The sequence below is a fragment of the Plutella xylostella genome, chromosome 18 (assembly GCF_932276165.1).
Source record: "Plutella xylostella chromosome 18, ilPluXylo3.1, whole genome shotgun sequence".
Taxonomy (NCBI): Eukaryota; Metazoa; Arthropoda; class Insecta; order Lepidoptera; family Plutellidae; genus Plutella; species Plutella xylostella.
In genome coordinates, this window is record NC_063998.1 from 9,691,007 (window position 1) to 9,716,079 (window position 25,073).

The following is a 25,073-nucleotide window of genomic DNA, read 5'->3' on the forward strand; positions in this document are numbered from 1 at the left end:
TTATGACCTTCTTTTCACCTGGATGTAGGCCTTCTAGGAGCACCTCCATCTACTGGCTGGTGCGTTGGAAAGCTGGCTTCCAGCGAGCGGACAACCAGACTCCCATTGCCACTACAAGACCAAGTATGGTCATCAACATGTTACGACATATGAATCAGTACTACATGCCGGACACTCCTTAATTATTTATTCATAAAAAAACTTACGTATTTATAAGTACTAAATATTTTTTTTGTGAAAGGAAAACTCATTGCCCTTTGATAAAAATTTAATTTATGTTAATAAATTAAAAGGGAAATGTGATACTAAACATTTTGTTTCTCAAGCTGGCAAACGGACGCCCTATATGAATCAGAATAACACACTTCAAATAATTTTTTTCAGTACTGAAACAACATTTACTGAAAAAATGAGATTGGTTACAAATAGAGATAGAGCTAGATTGTATTGAAAAAAAATTACGTGGTATTATCTTAATTGGTTACAGAGATATCCTCAACGCCGTCGAAAATACGGTCCCCGAAGAATCACCCATATCATGTTTGTATTTTATAGTAAATATATTCAAATTAATTTACCCAAAACTTCAATACGGTAGGTTGTAGGCTGTCTTGCTTCGTGTTTGATTAAACGAGTTCTATCTGGATATTTATGCATTATAGTAGGAAAGGTTGACTTAACACATTCACTACAAAACACCAAGATAATATCACTCAATATCTAATCTTAATTTATGAAAAACAGATGAACAATACACGTAAATTAACTTTTTATTTAAAAGCGGCAATCACAGTACGTTGCTTTACGCCAAAATACATCACAGTAAATAGCACTCATGTATAAATGTTGTATATTTGTAACAGCACTGTTTGCACTAGTGGACGAGTTCGTATATCTTTACCGAATACTGTCCATCAAATAACAATGATGATGCTATTAACAACGATAAAGTTTACAAACATCAACTACTTATGATGCTACACAATGTAAAACAATAAACAAATTTGGGCGAAGTTAGATGGATGGCGGATTTAAATTTTACCAATGGACCGAGGTTTTTTTTTTATCTTTATTTATTTAATACATGTAACATTACATAAAGTTAAAGTACAATAACCATGCGCTGAAACCACTAGATTTAAGTTTCTTTTCATCAATAGAATAAAATTAGCACCGAAACATAATTTACATTATGTTCCATACCGATTATTATACGAGGTTTTTTGTGACTTTTTCACATGATTTTTTGTTCCATTGTGTTTTCGAGGTCGTCAATAAACGAAACGACGATGCTCATTTATATTGCGAAGTTAGTTGTATAATTATATTACCTATCTATATTTGAATGATTTATTATTTTTACAAGATGATTTCAAGCTACTGCCACTATCTGATAGCGGTTCATGAAAGGAGACTCACAAACTATAGAACTGGACTAGCAGTTGTCAAGATTAAGTCTTGGAGGAGGCTCGATGTCCTGTAGTGGATTATTATAGGCTGAGCGATTGGGTAATATAAATACTTCAGAAAACTTCAGCCATCGGTACCAGGCGTGCATAGAGCAGGGGGTGCTTACCGGTGTCGGCGGTGACGGAGAGCATGGCGATCATGTTCTGGTCATCATCAGGCGGGCGCTTGTCTTCGTCGGCGTCCAGCACCACGATGCTCGAGCCGGAGCGGCGCCGGGGCCTGGAAGGAGAGAAATGGAACCTTCAGTACATGAGAATCAGTGTATGAGAAGGAGTATATAATATGCGAAAAATGGTTGGTTTTTTGGTTGGGTGGAACTGGATGGTAAATCAGATAGGGTATATTTGTAGGTATACATATCTTTATTACATGGACCATAAGTTTGCTTTAAGATTGGGTGAAACTGTGTAAAGGAAATTTATAAACTGTAGTTAAGTATAGCCTACGGATAAAAAGGTTTTTTTTAAGTTAAGACTACCTGCCTAAAATTTAGTTAGCTATGATACCTAGCTTAGTACTATTTGGCTACAGCTTCTACTCCTAAATTAATAGTAGATATTTCGATTTAAGTAGTTCAAATGCTCTATTCTGATGGAAAATACGAGGATGCTGATTGCACTATAATCCCCCACTCGGGCCATGGGGGTTACTCTATACTGATGAAAAACGAAAGAAAGAAAGCTGCACGTTTACTAAAACGAGATAGAGTCGTGGCTCGCGCAACATCGCTCCGAAACTTAGTTTTTCGTCACATAGAGTGACCCCTCTGGAGCTAATTAAAATAGTAGTTTATGATCGGCACACAGTGACGTTATACCGCTATGAAGTCAATTCGGAACAATCGCAACATTTCGACTGAATACGCAAATGTTTGAATAATAAATCCGGAGCTCCGAGAATTGCATCAATGACTGGTGAAAATGTTTCAATGGGAGATTTTCTTTTGACGTTTAAAAGTTCCAAAATCGACTAATAGATGGCATCCGGCCTGTCGTTTTTAATGAGCTGCATTCTTCTGAGGGAACGGAAGATGACATAAATGGTACAAAGCTGTCTTAAACTAGTTAACACTTAATATTATCCATAATATAACAGCTAGTTATCGCATATAGTTGAATTCACATCCATTGGAATTTTGTATTAGCCGAAATGACGGGAATCCATGCCGGCTAAAAAAATGCAGTGCTGATGACAGCTGATGAGTATGAAGCTTTACTAGCGCCATCTATAATCGGTTTTTGTCTATGGTTGAAAATCTCCCATTGCATCAATAACTGGTGAAAATGTTTCAATTACAATAAGCGGTGGTATTTGTGGCGGCAGAATCGACACTGTTCGGTTAGATCGAATGGAAATATCAAATTGTAGGATGCAATATCGTGGATGTATCCAACTATAACTGAGCCGCGAGCACAGGATTCGAAACCTCCGTTTACTTACGTATCGTCAAATGTCACTGTCAAAATGTAAGGCAAATTTGAGAGTTCTATTCTATTCTATTCTCTGTGGGGGTGTAAGTACCTGCACCTGGCTCTCTCGAGTGGAACCTTTGTGCATATCCCCAAGGTCTAAACTGCCTTGCCTTCCTAAGCTTGGACCATTTCCCACCACGCTGGTCCACTGCGGGTTGGTGGGTTCACATATCTAGATGTGCTAAATCTAGATATGCAGGTTTCCTCACGATGTTTTCCTTCACCGTAAGAGCGATGGTATACATTGTACTTAAGTTAAAAGAACTCATTGGTACATGTCAGCGCCGGGATTCGAACCCGCATCTCTTGCTTGAGAAGCGGGCGCTTACCCGACTGAGCTACCACCGCTCTTTATATTTCATAGTTAGAAAAGTGGCATTTGTTTTTTCCATACATTTGTGTAGATCTATTCGTAAATAGTGACAGTTGTCGTTACTGTTCTTTTTCCATATGTTTGTGTAGATTCGAAAATAGTATCGAATCCTGTGCTCGCGGCTCTGTTTTTTATTGAAATGAAGGGTTTTAAAACGGATTAACTGACGAATAACTTTTTGATTAGTTTTTGAAAGCCTAGAAGATCAAACCTTTTATGTAAGTTACTCAGTGCAATAATTTTTTATATGCGGTGTAGTGTTCTATTACTTACGTATTGGAAATAAATTTGAATTGTACACGATACAATATTGTAGACGAAATAGAAAACAACAATAAAAACACAAACAGAAAGAGCGGTGCCCAATTTACACTGTCGCTAAATTAGGCATTGTTAAAACTGCAACAATTTCGGGAAATCGTCTTCAACAACATAAGGGCCTGTCAATGAAACGGTCTTTTTACGAGACATCGTTTTAAAACCGACTTTGTGAGTTCAAGACTTAAGGTTTAATTTGCCATAATAATAATATGATATGTGAAGATTTTTATAGTAGTAGAGGAAGTAATAAGGCAGGTAGGAATCAGTAGCGTGTGACGTCACAGTCACGGTGACTGCCGCATGATCTAACGGACTTTATAATAACTAACACAGTAACACAACGTTTTTATAACAGAGCTATTGTATGTGGTTATAGGTTAGTTGTCATTTGTTTTATCTTTGTCATTAGCCAATGCGGGTCGACTATTCTACCTCTGACTACCCCTTCACGGATTACAGTCGTTTAAGCATATCTCTCTCTCTCTCTCTCTCTCAGCCTTCCGTAGTCCACTGTTGGACATAGGCCTCTCCTAACGATCGCCACCCCAAACGGTCACCCGCCATCTGCATCCAGCGGCTTCCCTTATATAAAAGTGTGATTCCTATAAAAATACAACCAACTCAATTTGAAATACAATCGAATCGAATTGTTAATAACCAGACAGAAGATAAAATGATAAAACATATAACATTACATTTAACACAAATAGCATTGTTCTACCCACTGCCATTCACTACCTACAGACAGTATTATTACAATAAATAGTTGGAACTGGAATAATATTTAAACAACCACGGATAAAGACTTTAATGATACAGAGATAGAGAATATTAGAATTGTGTTTTTGTGTAAGCCTGTAGCTAACAACATGATGTGATCGGTAAAAAATAGACAGAAAAGATTCGATACATCTAAAATACTTGCGCCTAATAGATACCAAGGTTTGTACTTAAATATAAATATGATGAAATTATTTTCTGACTTGGACTAGTACTTAACTGTACCAAGTGTAAACTTAAACCCGACTAAACACGTTCCCTACAAATGTCTAGATAGATAAAATAAACCCTCATCTAAACACACCGAACCAACAAACGTAAAAAGCCATCTTCGTAAATGCTCTTAAAGAATAAAACTTCCCGGTTCTAGGACAATCTTTGTATAAACAAGGGTGGGGCAGCGACCCTCGTGAATGCTCAGTCTACCTGCATCAAGATACAGGTGACTGCGACAGGTAGGGGATCGGCCATGTGTATTGTGTATAGAATTAGTCATCCGTATCCTCGGAATAACGACGACGGCGTAGTGCGGATAAAAGTGAAACTATTTTAACTTAGGTACATACAAGGCTGAGGTACATGGTACCCATTTTGAAATCAGGAATTTTTATTTATGTGTTGAATTTTTGTTTCCAAATAAGTTAAACTGGGGCAAAAAATTATACGTATTGACCAAAATTTTAAATAAATTTGCATATTTTTGTTTAGAGAAAAGGACTAGATAAGGACAAACTTCTCTCCTCTCAGCCTATTGCAGTACCAATTATTTTCTCTCCATCAGCAAAGGTTAGCTGGTACAGAATGCGACTAGCATTTAGTTCGCCTTTGTATAATGTGCAATAAAAAAAGTTAGAATATCCCAACGTAGGGATTTCATATAATTTTACAGGCGCTTCTGTTTTTATTCGAGGTTTTTAGAATATACATTCTAAAAACCTCGAATATAATGTGTTTGTATAAAAAAGTAATCCTTACGGCAGCCTTTGAACGGGAATTAAAGTGAGTATATCTTTGTAGGCCCGATCAATGGTTTGAAGATCTTTTAGATATTTAAGTAGGTTATAAATATGACTCGGATTAGGGTTCCGGAGTCCAAATTATTGTCATAAAATTTAATATTGATGTCCTTTTCATTACTACCATGTGGTAGTCCATAACATAATTTTATCTCTACCAAAGAGCTACAATTTGCTCTATGAACAATGAACTTGCCAAACTCGTAAGTTGTCCTAAGCAATCTGTTTTAGAAAACTACCTACGCTTAAATCGTTAACAAATGTTATCAAACATTAAACAAAACCATCTAAAACCCTAGACTATGTCATCGTCAGTCCTCAAGCCGAACTGGCATCCACCACAAAGGGAGTACCAGGCGAGCAGACGTGTGTAGGAGATAAGATACACCCTTCAAGCGGCGAGGCATGTCCGGTACTACACAATGCGCGATCCGGGCCAGCTATTAACTATTAATAGTGCTTTGCGAATGCGAATCATATTATATGTATGTTATTTATGATGTCTTGGTAGTTGAAAGTAAATAATGATCTAAATTAAAAATTAATACCTACCGATGGGACAAAAAATTATAGTTCTCGAGCATACTTTTTTTCGTTAACTAAATGCATCGTTTTCCCAAACTATCGCAGATTGATTTAGCGTTTTAAAAATTAAAAGAAAGTGTGACCTATAGTGGTTTGCAATGGAAACCAGCAATCATGTAAACAAACCAAATTGTCACGATTACTCCGTAATCACATACATTTTCGATCAATTTATGAACATAGTCTGATTTCAACGAACACACCATTGTTTTCACATTATCTTCAACACGATTTAACTTGTATTTATAAGTTAAATTTGTTAAAACATTTGCAACGTAAAAATTTCGAAGTATTTGACAAGCTGTCATCTTAGTTTTTTACTCATCGAACTCTATAAGTCATTGAAAAGTTAGTGTTGTTCGTAATCTGAAGTTATCTTTTATTTTTAATTTAATAAATTATTTTAATTTAATATTATTTGAATACAATTTAAAAAAAATTCAAGAGCTTAATATAATTAACCAAAACTAAAAAAGGAAGAGGAAAAATTAAAAAGCTCGACGGCATTTTAGACATAGATTTATAATTACGGTCACCGGCGACACTTCTGATAGTGATGATGACGAAGACGAAGATTTAAATTTGTTTTAATAAACACTTTTTTTTATATATAATCAGTTTTATTTTATAGTCTATGGCTTATATATTTAATCTAATTAGAACACTATGACATCACTATGGGCATAAACAATACGCTGTCAATGTCAGTCCGCCATATTTGTTTACATGATTGCTGGTTTCTATTGCAAACGACTGTATGGGATTTAGACGGAAAAAATAGGTTTAAAATGTTCTAAATTTATAATACCTTCTTACTATCGATAACGATAACTCATATACTTACGTAAGTTATTTCGGCTAATACGAATGATCGGATGATAATCAATGAAAGTGAGCAGCTAATCAGGAAATGGCAGTGAAGTGTGTTAGCCAATCCCGACGCAGACGAGACGAGAGAATGACAATTTTCATGATGAGTATTGTACATTGTTGAGCTCTCGACAGCAAACCTCAGAAGAAGTACAAAAGCAAACGCTTCTATATGCCAACGTTTGACAGTGAATCGCAAGTGTTGTCGGTTGTGTAATAAGAAGATGATGCACTGAACTTATGTAACTAAGAAGATAAAAGTTTAGTAAAAGCTAGCATACTCTCTAGCAAACAATCCTAACTAATATTATAAAAAACGCGAAAGTAACTGTGTCTGTCTGTTACTCCTTCAAGCCAAAACTAGTGAACGGATTTAAATGAAATTTGGTATACATATGGTCTAGACCCTAAGAAAGAACATAGGCTGCTTTTTATCCCGGAATTCCCACGGGAAAACTTTTTAAGGCGAAGCGAAGCTCGCGGGAACAGCTTGTATTTCTATATATTTAAGTAACTATGTATATTTATTTTTTTGTTTATGTGTCCTAATTATGCGAAGCGAAGCTCGCGGGAAACAGCTAAGTAATCCCAAATTATTAGAATCAACTTAACGAGATTAATTGTGATGTGTTAATTACATTTTGGCCGACACGTAATGTTATCAATTAGGATATTGTCCTTAATTACATTATAATAGTTGCACAAGTAATATACGAAGTGTTTCTACAAGAGAGGACCCATCACTTTGTTGCCTAATAGATATATAGGTACTTACGAGTGGAAAAATAAGTCAGGCAGTCAAGAGAAACCACCTTGAATGTTAGAGTTAGCTAATTATATACAAAAAACTCATAAGTACCTAACTTTTTTTTACCGGTTGACTTTAAGTAAAAAAAAACTATTCAATCCAGGTTTATTTTGTACGGTGCTAACTTACTGTTAGTTACTAAACTACCAAAAGTTTTATCACACAAAAAGCCGCGGTATTGGCCGGATGGAGGGCATAATGGATACTACATTGACTTCCGGACACACCTTCCACATAATAAGTGTGAATGAGATGCAAAAACTGTACCTACTGCCTGTCGCCAATCCTAACTTAATATTATAAATGCGATAGTAACTGTGTCTGTCTGTCTGTTACTCTTTCACGCCAAAACTACTGAACGGATTTGAATGAAATTTAGTATACATACGGTCTAGACCATGGGAAAGAACATAGGCTACTTTTTATCCCGGAATTCCCACGGGAAAACTTTTTAAGGCGAAGCGAAGCGCGCGGGAACAGCTAGTTACGAATAAACCGTTGCAAAAGGAATGCAGAGGTACGATATTATGTAAATTACAAAGTCATTCTCATGTGTACATAAATATATCGATGTTGTGCCAATTTTCTTCAAGTAACGATAGCGATTCTGAATGCCAAGTGGCGCCTCTAGCGGAAATTCGCACTAAACTTTTGACATAAGGTTTAGTTTTATTGTAAACAATAAAACCCAGTTAGGTACCTACTAAGGGCACAGCTACCGTACCACCACCGACAATTAAGCAATTAACAATCCGCTCGCCTGTCAAACATCCGTCAGATCCATACAAGTTTTGTACGATTTGCGAGCGACAAGCGAGCGACGCTCTAAGGATTGTTAATTGCTAATGTTCGGTGGTGGTAACCCCACAGTCCACCCATCACTACCCTGTGGCCGTCATTCGCTAAACAATTTGATTAGTAGACGCAAATAGGATCAAATCTGATCCCCACTGCGACCCCTTACCCCAGTGGGGGTAATTAACGGAACAAAGGGATTATTAGGAGGGAATTAGGCCTCCTAGCCTCACTGAGCCTTAGTTAGGGCTACTAATGACGGCTTCCTACAGTCCGGCAACGCTAGCTTTGCAACAGAAACACAAGTGACGACACCTAAATAAGTTTATTAGGGCAACATATATATTTTTTTTGTAATTGGCGTGATCCGTGGCACGAAACTTACTAATTTAGGGCTAACGGTAAAAGTTTAAAAAATATCTAAAAAAATCCCGTGACGAAAAAGAGGGTGTATATGTTTAACGTGTCTGCTGTGTATACATCTGCGTGTGGTAGCGTAGCTCGAACCGATTTAAGTTTTTCTTTTGTCATAGATAGGTAGGTTTGGTAGGTAATGTTACCCCGATTATTAGCAATTTATTATCAAATGTTCTTTGCCATTGAAAGTTATACGTGTTGAGTGTCAGGGGTTTTTAACGTTAGTTAAGTTACTACTAGTTCCAAAGCTAGCGCTGACGGAGTCTAGCAGCTGCCCTAATTACTACGGCATTGCGTAGGTTAGGATTCCTGTGCAGAGTCGCATTTTATCCATCCGTGAGTTGTGTCGGACGACATCTGTTTAAATAACACATTGGAAAATGTACAAACCTGGGCATATATTCTATGAAGGACAATACATGATGTATTCTATGGTAGGTTATTGACATATTTATATTTGCTTGTGAGTTTATATTATATGTAGGTACATCTAGGTATCATTTGGCCTCAACTTATAATAATACCTATAAAATTATTATCCCACTCCGGTAGTGGAACCTATCTTACACCAATTTAATTAAAATTGCGGTAATACCTATCTACCAATATTATAAACTAAACTAACGGTAGTTTTATTTTATTTATTTAGTTCTTTGTACACTCACGGGCAAAGAAACAGTTCCACTTACACAATATTGACACCAAATTACCCAATTTTTTTATTAGGAATTTTTACTAAAATCTTTACGTTATTAGTTGGTAATATTCTGATGCGCCGTACTCAAATATTCCAGACGGCGCCATTAAGTGAGTTTTTTTCCGTTTAGGAGTAATTTGTTGCTTTTCTCACTGGAACTTTTTCATTGCCCGTGAGTGTATTATGTGCTAAGTTGCAGGCATGTCCAGTTATTTACCTCTAGATGTTGGGGGAGATATTTGAACATCGGAATTCAGGAGGAAACATATCAGAAATCTTCGTATCCCACGCAAGATCTTCAAGTATAGTGGAGGACACTTCCAATGTTACGTTTTACATGAAATTTCGCACTTACGGCGCTCAAGTTAGAAGCGTTAGCTAATTCAAAAATGTATCGAGTCTATGCAATGTAATATGTTTGTTGGCAGCTGAAGAATCTAAGCAATAACTACTTTCTTTGTCCCATACTTCGAGCTTCGAACCTCAGATGTCCCTATTGGATTGGCTTCCACAGTACCTAAGTACCACAAATTGCGTATAAGTAAGTACATACATACATATGCGTGACCATACCTGACGTCCTCAGTTTTGGCGAAAACATCGCAAAACAATATTTTCCTTATCATCATATTGAGTAATCCTAATATCACTAATCACAAAAAATAGCACTAGGAAAATCGAGGATATTCCATTACACAGCACTTCTCAAATAAGTGATAAAAATAACTCGCGTATTCCACCACTACTGAAAACACTGCTGAAAATCTATTTAAAAAAAAAACAAAAAAGGAAATAATGGGCGTTTCACATTCTATTTTTGAAATAAAAACCTCTTTCGCGCGACACTGGCTGTATGACACTGACTAACTAATTACCTTTGTCAGATAACACGAGTCTGATAAAAAAATACGGCTAAGCGCGAATAACGAACTCTTTATTGGGTCTCACGGTCGTTAAAATATAATATTTCATGGTAAATACCTATAATTGTTTAATTTGATCAATTAATTAAGTAACTGCATGGCACATTTAAGTAATTTTACTTTGTTAAAGGTAATAATTTCCAATAGCTACCTACCCATAAAAAAAAACAATTACGGACGCACTACTAGCTTCATTCAGAGCTGTCATTGGTGAGGGGGTAGATCTGATGAGATAAGATAGATACGCATTACCAGCAGGCTAGCACGGGGCGCAAGACGCACAAGACGCACTCGCTCTCATAACCGTGCGATGTGAGTACAAGCGATTCGCAAAACTTTTGCCACGTCTTAACGTGCGCGTCTTGCGCCCCGTGCTAGTACTTCAGCATGACATATAAATATTAAGCATGTGTCCAACGGAACCCCAATAAGAAATATGTAGGTGTAGTGCGGACTACGCAACCGCAGTGACGCATCTAATGTGATTTGAGCAGATTTAATGCTGTTTGTAGGACATTATTGATTTTCAGATTACAGGGATAACCGACCCCCGTACCTAGATCTGTTATGCGACTGAATAAGGGTTTTTTATTAATAGCGCCGAGCTGTCTATTTCATAAAATGTATATCTAAGTAGGTATGTCTGTAGATAAGATATTTAGTTATATGGAAATTTGATTGATATGTTGCGTTTAGCGTTTGTTGTCTTCGGTGTCGCGTCGGGCAGAAATAGGTAAGTTGTGTTTGATAGGCAAAAGTCAAAGGCAAATGTTTTTATTCATCGTACCAATAAAAAAAAAACCTGTCAGAAGTGGCGATCTCTTGTATCGGAGGACAAGACTCACTTTGGGTCGCTGAGCCAGCGGAGTAAGTAAGTACTAAGTACTTACTTAATAAAAAAAAACTTGATAGGTAAACGTTAATATTTCAATAACTACTCTTTTCATTCATTTAAACACTTATTTTTTTGTTAATACCTACCTACTTATTATTGGTTTTGGTTTTTTACACGCCGTATTTTTAATCAGTTGTTTTACGATAAACCATGATTCATTCGTTCATAGTCGTCATCGCTAAATGGTTTTAAAATTTCCTGTAAATGTATAGTTATATTTTTTTTAACTTACAGTTTAGTTAGCCATAGGTAGAGTAATTTATCCGATAATTATAATAAAAAAGTTCTGCTTAACCCGCAGTTAATAGTTATCATATTCCCCATATTTAAGTTTTCAGGTTAAGGTTTTTGATAAACTTTATTTGCTTTTGATATCTAATAATAACAGTGATAAGATCATAAATAAAATAATCGTGATTTGTAACTTTTTTGTTATTTATAAGACGCACAGTAATTATTATTACTTATTATGTGTATACTTATATTATACTAGGTATATATTAAATAATTTTAATTTAAACTTAAATACAAGTGCTTAATGACTATAGTTTATTAAATTTACTACACTATAACATTCCATACTAAAGTGTCCTCAATTATAAACTTCGGCTGACACTAGATGCTAATCGCCAGACTGTAGAGCTGCTAATTATTTTAGAAAGTTTGCATACAACCCGCTCTGCGGGCAGTCTGGCCGGACGACGCCGCTTCTAGACACATTCGTAGGACAATGGTTCCGTGTCTGGTGTGTTGCCCCCCTTATTCATAAAAAAAAGTTAGTGGACGTTTTAGCTATTGAACTGTTTAGTCACTTTCTGTCAAAGAATTGTTCTCTGTCAGAGACTACACTGATACTGATGACTATACTGACGAAAAACAAACGAACGAGAGCTGTGCAATCGGTACGTTTACAATGAGATAGGAGGTAGAGTCGCTCCGATACTTCGTTTTTCGTCTTATAGAGTGACCCCCCTGAAGCAACAATACTTGTTGTGAGCCTGAGCTAAGCTAGAACAAATATGCCAATATATGATTAACAATATACACTGTGTGTCACATACAAAAACAAGGCAAAAATGTATCTTTTGCACTGGCAAGTATCTTCCGCCAATTCCCAATTGGCACCTTAAGATTACACAAAACATCTCAGTTATCTCGACTCGGCCCGTAGCGATGTTAAATACTTTTAATAAGCGCTACAATTTGCAGAAGAAGGTTAAAAACAGCAGTTGAGATATCCCAGATGTTGACGAGATTGTCGTAGTAATTAAAAGCGGTAACATAAATTGTTACTGCAGTTCTAGGAATACTTAGTTGCTTATGTACTTGCAGCTAATACATAGTAATTATATCGTTTAGTGCACGGTAAGTTATTATCTGCTGACAGATTAGACAAGTGGGTGATTCTGCTTATAGATTGTTAACTGCTAATGTTCGGTGGTGGTAAGTAGTGGTAACCCCACAGATCGGAATAACCCTGTTTTTTTTCGTCTCCGGATTAGAGAGGCCCTACTGTATAAAATAATAATATGTAATTATGTACCTATTAATTACACTCACGGGCAATGAAAACGTTCCACTCACAAAAATTCGACACCGAACGACCTAAATTTTTTCAAACTTTTAATTAAAAATTTGAACAAAATTTTACCCTTTTTAGTTGGTTATATCCTGATGCTCTGTTAAATGTACTTCAATGTTGCAGAAGACGGCATTAAGCTACCCTTTCCCGTTAAGAAGTAATTTGGTGCTATTCTCAGTGGAACCTTTTCATTGCCCGTGAGTGTATTAACACAATGGCATAAGTTAATTCAAAGTAATACCAATGGTTTTGAATGTACATAGGTATCATGAGTTAGAATGTTGGAATTGGAGAAAGGTGAAAGTAAAACATTGTTACAGAGAACGTGTTTGTTTAAACGACATTCTCTGGTCGTAGTCCGAGGTTCGGTTCCCGGCCCGACCACAAATTATGTAAGACATGATGCTATCATTCATGTAGCTGTAATCTGGTCTATGGTAGTCTTAACAATGTTTAGTATTACTTACCTAAATTATTTTTTCTAATAGATGAACAACATAGTACCCGACGTGGGTTATCTTGTTATTAGGTGATTCTATTTCATTGACAAAACCATGGAAGTAGAAAAAAACATGACTTTTTTATACACTTGCGAGCAATGAAAACTTTCCACCAACACCTAATGGCCCCATTTTTTTAAAATTTAACAGTAAGTATACCAAATACTTACGTTTTTAGTTCTTTGTATTCTGATGCGCTGTTAAACGTACAACTTCAACTTTGCAGACGGCGTCATCAAACCTTTTCCGTTTAGGAGTAATTTAGTGCTATATATCACTGGAACTCTTTCATTGATCACCAGTACAATAAACCGGACCAATCAGCAAACGTTTCAACATGCGGTGTTCGGAATTTGAATGAGAATGCTACAACGGCCACTCCCCCGGCGTGGGACGACATCTCTCCATTCTATTCAGATCAGCTCATCCATTACAGATACATGTACTATCTACACGATTCAATGAACATTACATTGCGGTTACATTTGAGAGACGATTTATCTAGAATATTAGTCTAAATATAACTGTAAGTATGTACAGCTATCTGTCACTTGAGTACAAATGTAGGTAGACTACCCCTTTGGGGATTACATTCGTGACCATAATAAAAGCTCCAAAACGGATCATCAGGGTGATTCTCAAATGACGCGATTTAGGTATGTCCAAGCCATAAAATACATGAAATTGATAGTTTTATACCAGGATGTATTTTTTTTTGAATAATGTATCTTGTGGCCGTTTTTATACATTAGTATTATCATTATAACAGATACTTATGGTAATTGTAAATTAGGTTTCTATTCACTCTTGCAAGCACTCTTGAAGCGTCCGTAGTCGAGCGGGCCTCAGTGATCGTAACTGATCGCTGAGGTTAAGCAACAACTGACACGGTCAGCCATTGGATGGGTGACCAATTTCAAGTGGTGCTTTTCTGGACGCTTCCGTGCTTCGGACGGCACGTTAAGCCGTGGGTCCCGGTTGCTGCTTCGGCAGCAGTCGTTAAGCCTAGTCAGAGGCCTTCGGGCGGCTTGAAAACATCTGACAGTCGGGTTGCCCACTTACCCGACCACTCTCTCAGCACAAGCTTGCTTGTGTTGGGGTCCACCAACCCGCACTTGGCCAGCGTGGTGGACTAGGCCTAAACCCTTCCTTCATTGGAAGGAGACCCGTGCCCCAGCAGTGGGGACGTAATGGGTCGTGATGATGATTCACTCTTAGGTTTAGTCTTCAAAAATATAACGCATTCAATTTTGTCCGAGAAAAAAAACTAACTTCTTTGGCGTAACGATACCGTCTTCCTAATCTGCGTTTAAACGATCACCGGACATAATCACCATGCGTCCCTCACCCTTCAGTCCCCCACTATCTTCAACCAGGAGCAGAGGAGCGTAAGTTTACGGAGTATGACGAAAAAAATTTTTTTTTGCGCCATAACGGATTTTGGTCAGGTAAGTGCCTAATTTCTTCGATTGTTACTTTTATGCTATTATTTGTTTTTGTTGCATACATATTTTTGTCCACGTATGTCTATTCAAACAGTATGCACGTGTCAATAAGAGGTTCCAATTGTACATCAGCTTTCTGTAAAAATAAATTTTAAGGGCCCGTACAGGGTGACGTGCCGCGCCAATTTTGGGTTTTCAATGCTCTTCACACAGCACACGCAGTGACACGCACACATGTAAGTTTGCACAGTAGGTCGATAAACTTTTACTCGCCAACTTTATTGACAATTATGTTCAAGTACATTTTGGGTGATTTTAGGGTAAGTAAGTATAATTCTTACTTACACTGGTAGGCACCAGGAAAGAGTAGAAATTAATAGGGGTGCCACTTTACTCTATACTCGGAACCCGATTAGCTTTCTCAAACAAATGTGGTATTTACTTGTACAAAGGTAACTACAAGTATTAAAGTGTAGATAATAAGTTTCTGGCATCCTCCAGCCAACTGAACCCCGACGACAAAGCAAAGTAAATACATAGTGTCGCAAAAGGGCTATACTAAGCCAAAAGGGGATGACTCAAGTGGTCATTCTGAACAACTTTTGTTCTACGAGATTTGCAAATTTGCGAAAAAAAATATTCGTTTTCCATGGTAAAAAGTCACATGTCCAACAAAGTTTCTATGAAAAAGGTTTTGTTTTGTTAATTTCCAAAACTCGTAGAGCAAAAGTTCAGAATGACCCCCTGTCTTACTCCTTTTTACCCGACTGCCGAAGGAGGAGGGTATTGTTTTTTGATTGTATGTATATATGTTTGTCTGTTTCTTTGTTCCCTCCTGTAGCCTAAACGGCTTGATAGATTTTTATGTATGAGGTATTGTTAGAAGCGTATTGATGACGCGATGGTTATGTGGCTATGTGACGTTCCATTAAAATGTACATAGCGCCCAATAGAGGACATAACGTGATGATCGAAAAAATAATAATTCAACTTTGCCGTGTAAGGTATCAAATGAAAGGGCTTGATTTTCACATTACAAAAATATGCATATTGAAGGTATTTAAATAACAACACCAAAATTATTGAAATAAAAAAACCGGCCAAGTGCGAGTCGGGCTCGCGCACAAAGGGTTCCGTAGCAAATTACAGTTAAATCAACCTATCTCAAAAACTATAAGAGATACTTTGATCAAACCAAAAATCGTTGAAAGAGTTAATTAGCATGCATCACCTCTATTTTTTTTAGAATTTTATACCCCGTAGTTATAAAAATAGAGGGGGGGGACATACTTTTTACGACTTTGAGAGCTGATATCTCAAAAACAGTTCACTTTAAGAAAAATGATTTTTAGAAAACTTTATATCATTTTAAAAGACCTTTCCATTGATACCCCACACGGGTATGTACATCGAAAAAAAAATTTCATCCCTCAGTTACATGTATGGGGGGCCCCACCCCCAATTCTTTTTTTTACTATTTAGTGTCATATTTTTGTAGCGGTTCATACAACACATATTCCCATCAAATTTCATCACTGTAGTACTTATAGTTTCCGAGTAAATCGGCTGTGACAGACGGACAGACGGACAGACGGACAGACGGACATGACGAAACTATAAGGGTTCCGTTTTTGCCATTTTGGCTACGGAACCCTAAAAAGGATCATGAACTACTGACGTAAAATTTCATAAAATAAAAACTATTAAAAAGTCACAAATAAAAAAATACAATTATAAACAAACGAAAAACCCGACTGTACGCTAAAAACATGAAAACAAGTCCCAATGTTAATGGAAAGTATCGCAGGCGGGGACCAACTTGACCGCCACTCAAGGCCGTTTTCTAAGTAACATTCAGCTAAATGGTGAACCCTCTGCTGGTCCCCGCCTACGATACTTTCCATTAACATTGGGACTTGTTTTCATATTTTTAGTGTGCAGTCGGGTTTTTTGTTTGTTTATAATTTGTTTAGTACTATATACCGCTTTTTCAATACCTGTAAGTACATTTTTTGGTAGCAGCATAATATTTTTAATTAATTTTAGGGTTTCGAACGTCAAAAGAAAAAAAGCAACCGTTATAGGATCTCTTTGTTGTCCGTCTGTCTGACTGACTGTCTGTCACCGCCCTTTTTCTCAGAAATTGAGCCACCACCGTGTTACTGCCCTCATCAGATCCTCACGAGACCATACCTCAACCAGCACCAAGAGACTGTATTTTTGATCCCTAACCTAATGTTCGTGCGTATTGTCATCACTTAGATCCATTCGCTATATTCCTGCTCCTCATCAGACCTTTACGAGACTGTAATGTAAGATCTATCATGTCATGCCCACTATCTAATTTAATTTAATGTATTGAATATACTGGAAGAATTATGCTTCCTCAATTTCAAATCAAATTATGTTGGTGTCATAAAAGTTGAAAAAGTGCAATGACAACCAATGTGCAGTGATTTTGTATCTGTACACGATAAGATCGCGAGCTGTCAGTGCTGCCTAAACCGACGTGACCCTTCTTTGGAGGCCAGCGGCCAACTGAGTCAAACGTCACTTGTGTTTATGATTTTATAACACAGAAAGCCGCCATAGATATTTGTTTGAAGATTTGAGGGAAAAAAATTGCTTAAGTTTGGGATTAATTTACACAAAATAAGTGTGTGTTTATTAAAAAACAAGGTATTTAGCGCCTAGTCCAAGCCTTGAACTTTATAATATGATAAAAATCATATGAAAATTCTTGATAATTACGACACAGTTGTTACAATACGGGAGTGTGATTTTCTGGTCTTTCGTCATATTCTGAATTTTATTTACAGTTATCCATAGGCATTTACTTGAATTCGAATCATTCAGCACCTAGCTAGACTCTTCGGCTACCTGTGTGATTTTTTTCAAGGTTGTAGAGCATCGTTTACTACATAATTCTATGACAATGCCAACCCTCGATTACCCCTTGCTGACCCTTAAGTGATGATTTCTAATTTCGTTGGCAATAATTTCTTTGGATTTCTTTGGCATTCTGCGCCAACGAAATTACTTTTCATACAAAGAAATTAGTATTGAGTATGAAACACCATTAATAACGCTAACTTTATGCATTCAATGTCTATTATGGTTAATTCTCTCATCATCATCATCAGCCAATAATCATCCACTGGACATAGGCCTCTCCCAAGGAGCGCCACAACACTCGGTTCTCGGCCTTCCTCATCCAACTACTACCGGCTACCCGCCTATGGTCGTCAGTCCAGCGGGCAGGAGGGCGTTCCACGCTGCGGTTGCCTGTTCGTGGTCTCCACTCGAGAACTCGTCTACCCCAACGGTTATTGGTTCTTCGGCAGATATGACCAGCCCACTGCCACTTCTGGTTGCATATTTTGACAGCTATGTTGGTAACCTCTGACGGATAACCTCATTTGATACGATCCATCAGAGAAACCCCAAGCATAACTAGAGAGTTATGCTTGGGGTTTCTATGGAGAGCCATAGCACGCTGAGTGACTTTAAATCGGTGGACCAGTCCTACCGTCAGTGTCCACGTCTCAGCACCATACGTCATCACTAGCAGGACGCACTGGTTGAAGACTTTTGTCTTCGTGCTCTGAGGAATGGACGAGGAGAATATGTGACGAAGTTTCCCGAATGCAGCCCAACCCAGTTGGATGCGCCTTGCAGCCTCCTTGTCCAAGTTGCTTCTGCCTAGCCGAATAGTCTGCCCGAGGTAGACATATTCATGCACAACTTCGATTGTTGCCTCACCAACGACGACCGGCTCCGGTTTCATGTGAGCATTGTACATGATTTTCGTCTTGTCCAAGTTTATACCGAGGCCTACACGTCGGGAAGCAGCATTTAGGCCACTTAGCATCCAGCTAAGTTCCTGCAGAGATTCTGCCATAATAACGATGTCGTCCGCGAAGCGGAGGTGTGACATGTACTCGCCATTTATACATATGCCATGTCCTTTCCAGTCCAACGTCTTAAAGACATCCAGTGAATTGGTGAACAGTTTCGGAGATATCACATCCACCTGTCTCACTCCACGTTTCAGTTGGATAGGTCTTGTCTTGTGGTCCTGTACTTGGACAGTCATAGTAGCGGTATTGTACAGACACCTCAACACCTCGATCTAGCGCCAGTCGATTTGGCATCTCTGCAAGGATTCCAAAACTGCTTAGGTCTCGATGTTGTCGAAGGCTTTTTCATAGTCCACAAAGGCTAGATACAGAGGCTGATTATACTCTTCGGTCTTCTGTATAATCTACCTTACTGTGTGGATGTGGTCTATTGTACTAAAGCCTTTTTGAAACCCAGCCTGCTCCGGGTGCTGAAACTCGTCTATCTTTTGGGCAAGACCATTCGTGATAACCCTTGAGAACAGCTTGTATACATGGCTTAAAAGCGAGATCGGTCTATAGTTCTTCAGAAGGGTTTGGTCACCCTTCTGAAGAACTGTAGTCCTCTCTAGAAGCTGGTGTTGACAGCTCCAATTTGGTGCAGTGTTTGACGAAGGGTCGACTTTACCAGACATCTCCTCTCCAGCTTGAAGTTGATATTCAGAGTGCCTCGGAGAAGTCGGTGATCACTCCCAGTTTTAAACCTATTGATCACTGAGACATCTCTGAATATGTGCCGCTTGTCAGTCATAATGAAGTCGATTTCGTTTTTCGTCCTACCATCGGGGCTTGCCCATATCCACTTCCTCTGGGGCCGATTCTCAAAGAAAGAATTCATCAGAAAGAAAGCCCCTCCCGTCGCATTCTTGTACTCCCACTTTGGCGTTGAAGTCCCCCATCACAACGGTGTATTGGGTCCTAGCAGTACACGTGATGCCCTAGAGATATCCTCGTATGCTGCTTCGACTTCTGTGTCAGAGTGTGCCGAGGTTGGTGCATATAACTGTACGACCTTCAAGGAATACCTCTCGGTTAGTTTAAGTAGTAGGCACGCTACCCGATTTGACACACTGCTGATCTCCACTACGTTGTTGACAAGGGTCTTGTTGACGAGGAATCCTACGCCACCTTGGGACAGTTGGTCGCCCTCCTGATGGTAGAACATGTGGCCGGACTCCAGGGTCATCGTGTCCTCGTCCTCTTTACACTTTTTTATACCGGTGACGCTGCTGCCCATCGCCGGCCTATGGGATATAGAGTAGCTGTTTTTGGATGGTTATACCGCCATCATCCGGTCGCCAGAGCCTCGTCTGTTATTTAGCAGAGTGCACCACGGGCAGGTGAGGTTGGCAATTGGTTCATTCGGATGTTTAGAACCCTTTCACCCTTACGTGATCAGGTAATTATGTTAAAAACAAATAAAGATATGCGTGATTTTTTGTTTTGTTGTGTATTATTTGCAATCTACGTATAAAACTAATTTCTTTAAAATAATTTCTAATTTCTTTGTTGTTAAAACTAACTTCTTTGGGACCTTTTATTATTTCTTTGGTGTGTTTTCTAATTTCATTGGTGCCAATCTAATTTCATTGGCCCAAAATTGTTTAAAATCGCTGTAACTTTGAATCGGCTCGATAGATTTCAGGGCCAATAAGACATAACTAAAGAGGTCTAAAGCCTTTACAATATGTGGGGTATAATATTCAAACAACATGAAAAAAAAAATGCGCCAAAGAAATTATGCTTTTGGAGCCATTTTTGGAGAATCACCCATCAGTCAATAATCTAATTAATACTTAATGTCCTCCTAGCCGAATTTCGACCACGGCGGCCAATCTCATTTAAGATCAGCCATCTACGCAGGAGTAGATTATAGTGCCCAAGTGTGTGCGCAGTACACAGGAGCACTCTCTGTTCCATCACTCTCATAACCCAATGGGACGGATTGACCGACACGACTGGAGAGAGCTAGGCGCAGGACCGACTGCTTTACATGCCCATCCGACAGCATGGATCGTTTCACTGTTTCGGACATCAGGTGATCAGCCTTCTATGTCCTAACCAAACTTAGAACCACAATTTAGAAACACAAATTGATGGTCCCACCCGGGAATCGAACCCGGGACCTCTGGGTCATGAAGCGAAGCTTCTACCACTAGACCACAGAGGCAGTTAACAATAATCTAACAATACGGGGCATAGGCCTCTTTCAAGAAAGAAGGCTTTTGGCATCATTTTGTAGTCATTTCAGACGTGACGTGATTTATATTTAAGTACAATTTTTCTTATTTAATAACCACTCATTTATAAGTGATTTCTTTAAGTAGGTCTCTCAATGTGGACTTTAATATGAGCACTGCATGTAGTTTGAAGAATATTAGTAAACAAGTGTAATGTTACACACAAGTGATAGTAGGTAGTTATGCAACCCTGTAGTACTAACAACCCTCCGATATTCGATGACTCATGCTAACGTCATCGTCATTGTTCTTAGAATGCTTAAGATTGTTTAGACTGTAAGTTTTTGTCAGCCCCTTTTTTATTGTATCCCACGACCCATGTTTGTGTCGCCTGGTCAGCGGCAGAATAGATCGAACTATCGTCACAGATAGACCTCGTCTGGTAGTTTTAAGTCTAGTTTTAAAATTTGTTTTTAAAAAGTCTTTCGCTTGACACCGAAACTTGACTGGCGCTGCGGACAGGATTGCTGTTCCATATAGCTTGCACGTCAATTCCGCGATTATCGGTTCGGGTATAGACTCTATCTAACCGCGTGGATAGAACGGCGCGAATAGGCTTTACAGCAATCCCTCGAACAAATAAATTCGTCAAGTGTAAAGAAGATAGCACCGAGTATGGCAGTGGCTGGTTGGTGAGTAAAACTCTTCGCCTTCCTTTCCCTTCTGTATTTTTCATTTGTAAAGGCTGCAGGTAATTTTATTTCTGGGATCGAAAATCTCCCGCTATAACGATTATCTGTTTTGAGTTAGGCTATACGCAGTTTCGCTTCCAAATCAGCGATTCTGTAATAAGTTAGATAGGCTATACACAGTTTTGCTTAAAATCAGTAACTCTGTAATAAGTTAGTTAGGTCATTGTAAACAGTCTGACTTCTAAATCAGTTATTCTGTAATAAGTCCAAAGTAGACATAATAATTAGGTAATTACTTCAAAATCAGTAATTTCCCAATACTTTATTGATAATTATTTTACAATTGTGTGTTTTACAACTTTTTCAATTTTCCCTTGCTTTTACTTACTGTATATTTTTCTTGTGTGTATTTTCATTGTGTGTTTAAATTGTGTAAAATGGCTACTCTCACGCCTATACCAGCAGAGATGCTAAAGTTGATCCCCATGTTTAATGGAGACAAACGACTCTTAAATCTGTTCCTAAGAAAATGTGAATACGTCATAGCCAAGTATAGAGGCAACGATACACAAAACTTATACCTGTATCACTCTATAACGAGTAGGTTAACTGATGACGCGGCTGCATTAGTTTCCGAGCGAGAAGATGTAGACACTTGGTCTGCATTAAAATCCCTCCTAGTTCAACATTTTGGTGACCCACGTAGCGAGGAATGTATCGCTATTGAGTTAGAGACCCTAAAGTTAAAGGCTAACGAGCCCTACACCGAATTTTGCAATAGGATTCAAACAGTGCGCTCCATATTATTCTCAAAGGTGAACGAGTTAACTGATGAGAATACGAAACGTAGCAAGATCGCCATATATAATAATACAGCCCTAAACGTATTTTTATATAGTTTGCCTGAAAATATGGTTAGGATTGTAAGGTTAAAAGGTCCCGACACGTTGGAAAACGCATTGTCTATTGTGCTAGAGGAAGTAAACTTCCATGACCAGTATAATATGCGAAATAAATTATTGAATAACCACCATAATCTAACGTCCAAGTCATCACAACCCATTACGCAACCCCAAAACTCATCTAAATTCGGTACATCTGCCCCAGGATTTGTACATAACAGTTTTAAGCCACCATTTAACAATTACCAAACCCCTAATTTCAAGTTTGGCATTCCCAACCAAAATAGGATGATGCTCCCTCAGAGCAATAATGTAGGATATAAACCCAACTTTGGGTACAGGCCAAATTTACCCCAACAGACAGGTTACAGACCTCAATTTGGTGTTAAACCTCAGTTTGGCATCCCTAATCAAAACTCATTCAAACCCCAACAGTTTGGAAATAGGCCTCAGACTAACCAACAGTTTGGTTATAAACCGAACTTCAATATTCCAAAGAATTACACAGATGTGTCCATGAGAACAGCATCGGCAATTAAACCGGCCCAACAACAAACCGGTGGATTTCGTCTTAACGAGGTCCATATGACCGACGACCCATCGCCACAAGGCGAACAATACGAACACGTGTCCGACAATCAACACGAGTTCCAGGAATCGTACGACTACGATTACAGTATGACCAACGAATACATACAGACTGACCAACATTTAAACGAAAATACTTCCACGGACGAGCCCGTTGAAAATTTTCACATACTAGCCTCAGACCCTATACAGAAATGATTCAACTTAATTGTGACCCTAACCTTAAACTACCCCATATATACATCCCCGAGATAGACTCTGTATTTATGATAGACACAGGTAGTACACGTTCTTTTATCAGTCCCGATAAAGCAAACGAATATTACTCCGCGTACAAATACGTTGAACCATTCAAAGTGGTTAGCACTCATGCTACAAGTCAACACAGTGAAGTTATCAGCATACCCCTTATGCCCACGTTCTGTAGTAATCAAGAACATAAATTTTACATTTACAATGTTGACTCTAGATACGACGGCCTCATTGGTAGCGACCTTCTCAAAGAGCTAGAAGCTTCGGTCGATATGAAAGATCAAATCTTGCATACAAGATTTACCTCAATACCAATTATTTATAACCCGGCCCCATACAACGTCAAACTTCACGCTAGATCAGAGCAACGCGTAAAACTCCCAACAGATCAATACTCTGGCCACGCGATTCTGAACTTTAAAGAGTTCTGCCCCGGCGTTCGTATGCCTACCGCGATAGTAGAATGTAACAACGGTTACGCAACAACCATCATACAAAATTTGACAGACAAAGACATCACGATAGGAATTACAAGACCATTTTTAACCAGTGCCTTTATTGAAGACACTTTGTGTGACGTAAACTATACCACGCAACAAGATATAGAAATAGACAAAATCTTAGAGCAAAATTTATATAATAAACTCAGACTCGACCACATGACGGACGAAGAACGGATCCGTATTCAAAACCTTTGTATTCAATATAAAGACATTTTTTATTGCGAGGACTTGCCCTTGACTTTTACAAGCCAAGTGAAACACCAAATCCGTACTAAGAACGAAGACCCAATATATGTTAAACCATATAGGTTAGCTCCAGCCCAAACCGAAGAAATAAATAGACAGGTACAAAAATTATTAAAAGATGACGTCATTCGTGAATCACACTCTCCGTGGTGCGCCCCCGTGCACCTTGTTCCCAAACGATCCGACGCCTCCGGTGAAATTAAATACCGCATGGTTATCGACTATAGACGACTGAATGACTTGACCACCGACGACAAGTATCCACTCCCCAATATAACAGATCTTTTCGACAAATTAGGTAAATCCACATATTTCTCAACCATTGACCTTGCAAGTGGTTATCATCAAATCGAGTTAGAGGAATCTGACAAACAAAAAACTGCCTTCAGCACTCAACACGGCCATTTTGAATTCCAACGAATGCCGTTCGGTCTGAAAACTGCACCGGCGACATTCCAGCGCGCAATGGATAGCGTTCTGAGAGGACTGCAGGGAATTCACTGTTTAGTATACTTAGACGACATAATTGTCTATTCAAGTAGTTTAGAGGAACACATACGTAAATTACGCGCAGTTTTCGACAGACTCCGACAAACTAATTTAAAGGTACAACTGGACAAAACAGAGTTCCTTAGGAAGGAAGTTCTATACCTAGGACACAAAATCACTAAAGACGGTCTTAAACCAAACGAAGACAAAATTAAAGCAGTCATGGACTTTCCAATTCCCAAAACAACTACGGAAATAAAAAGTTTCCTAGGACTTGTTGGTTATTACCGTAAGTTCATTAAAGACTTCGCAAAAATAACCCAACCATTAACGAACTGTTTAAAAAAACGTAATAAAATATCCATAGACACAG

At 38.4% G+C, this 25,073-nt stretch overlaps 1 protein-coding gene across 3 annotated transcripts in view; it reads right to left on the minus strand.

The window, feature by feature from the left end:
• The window catches only part of LOC105388084 (protein PALS1), a 104,628-nt gene that overhangs the window by 40,149 nt on the left and 39,406 nt on the right, over positions 1–25,073 (minus strand). For all 3 annotated transcript variants that reach the window (XM_048627383.1, XM_048627385.1, XM_048627384.1), the window contains exon 6: positions 1,577–1,689. In XM_048627383.1, coding sequence (XP_048483340.1) covers positions 1,577–1,689 — 113 coding nt within the window. The remainder of the gene's footprint in view (positions 1–1,576; positions 1,690–25,073) is intronic.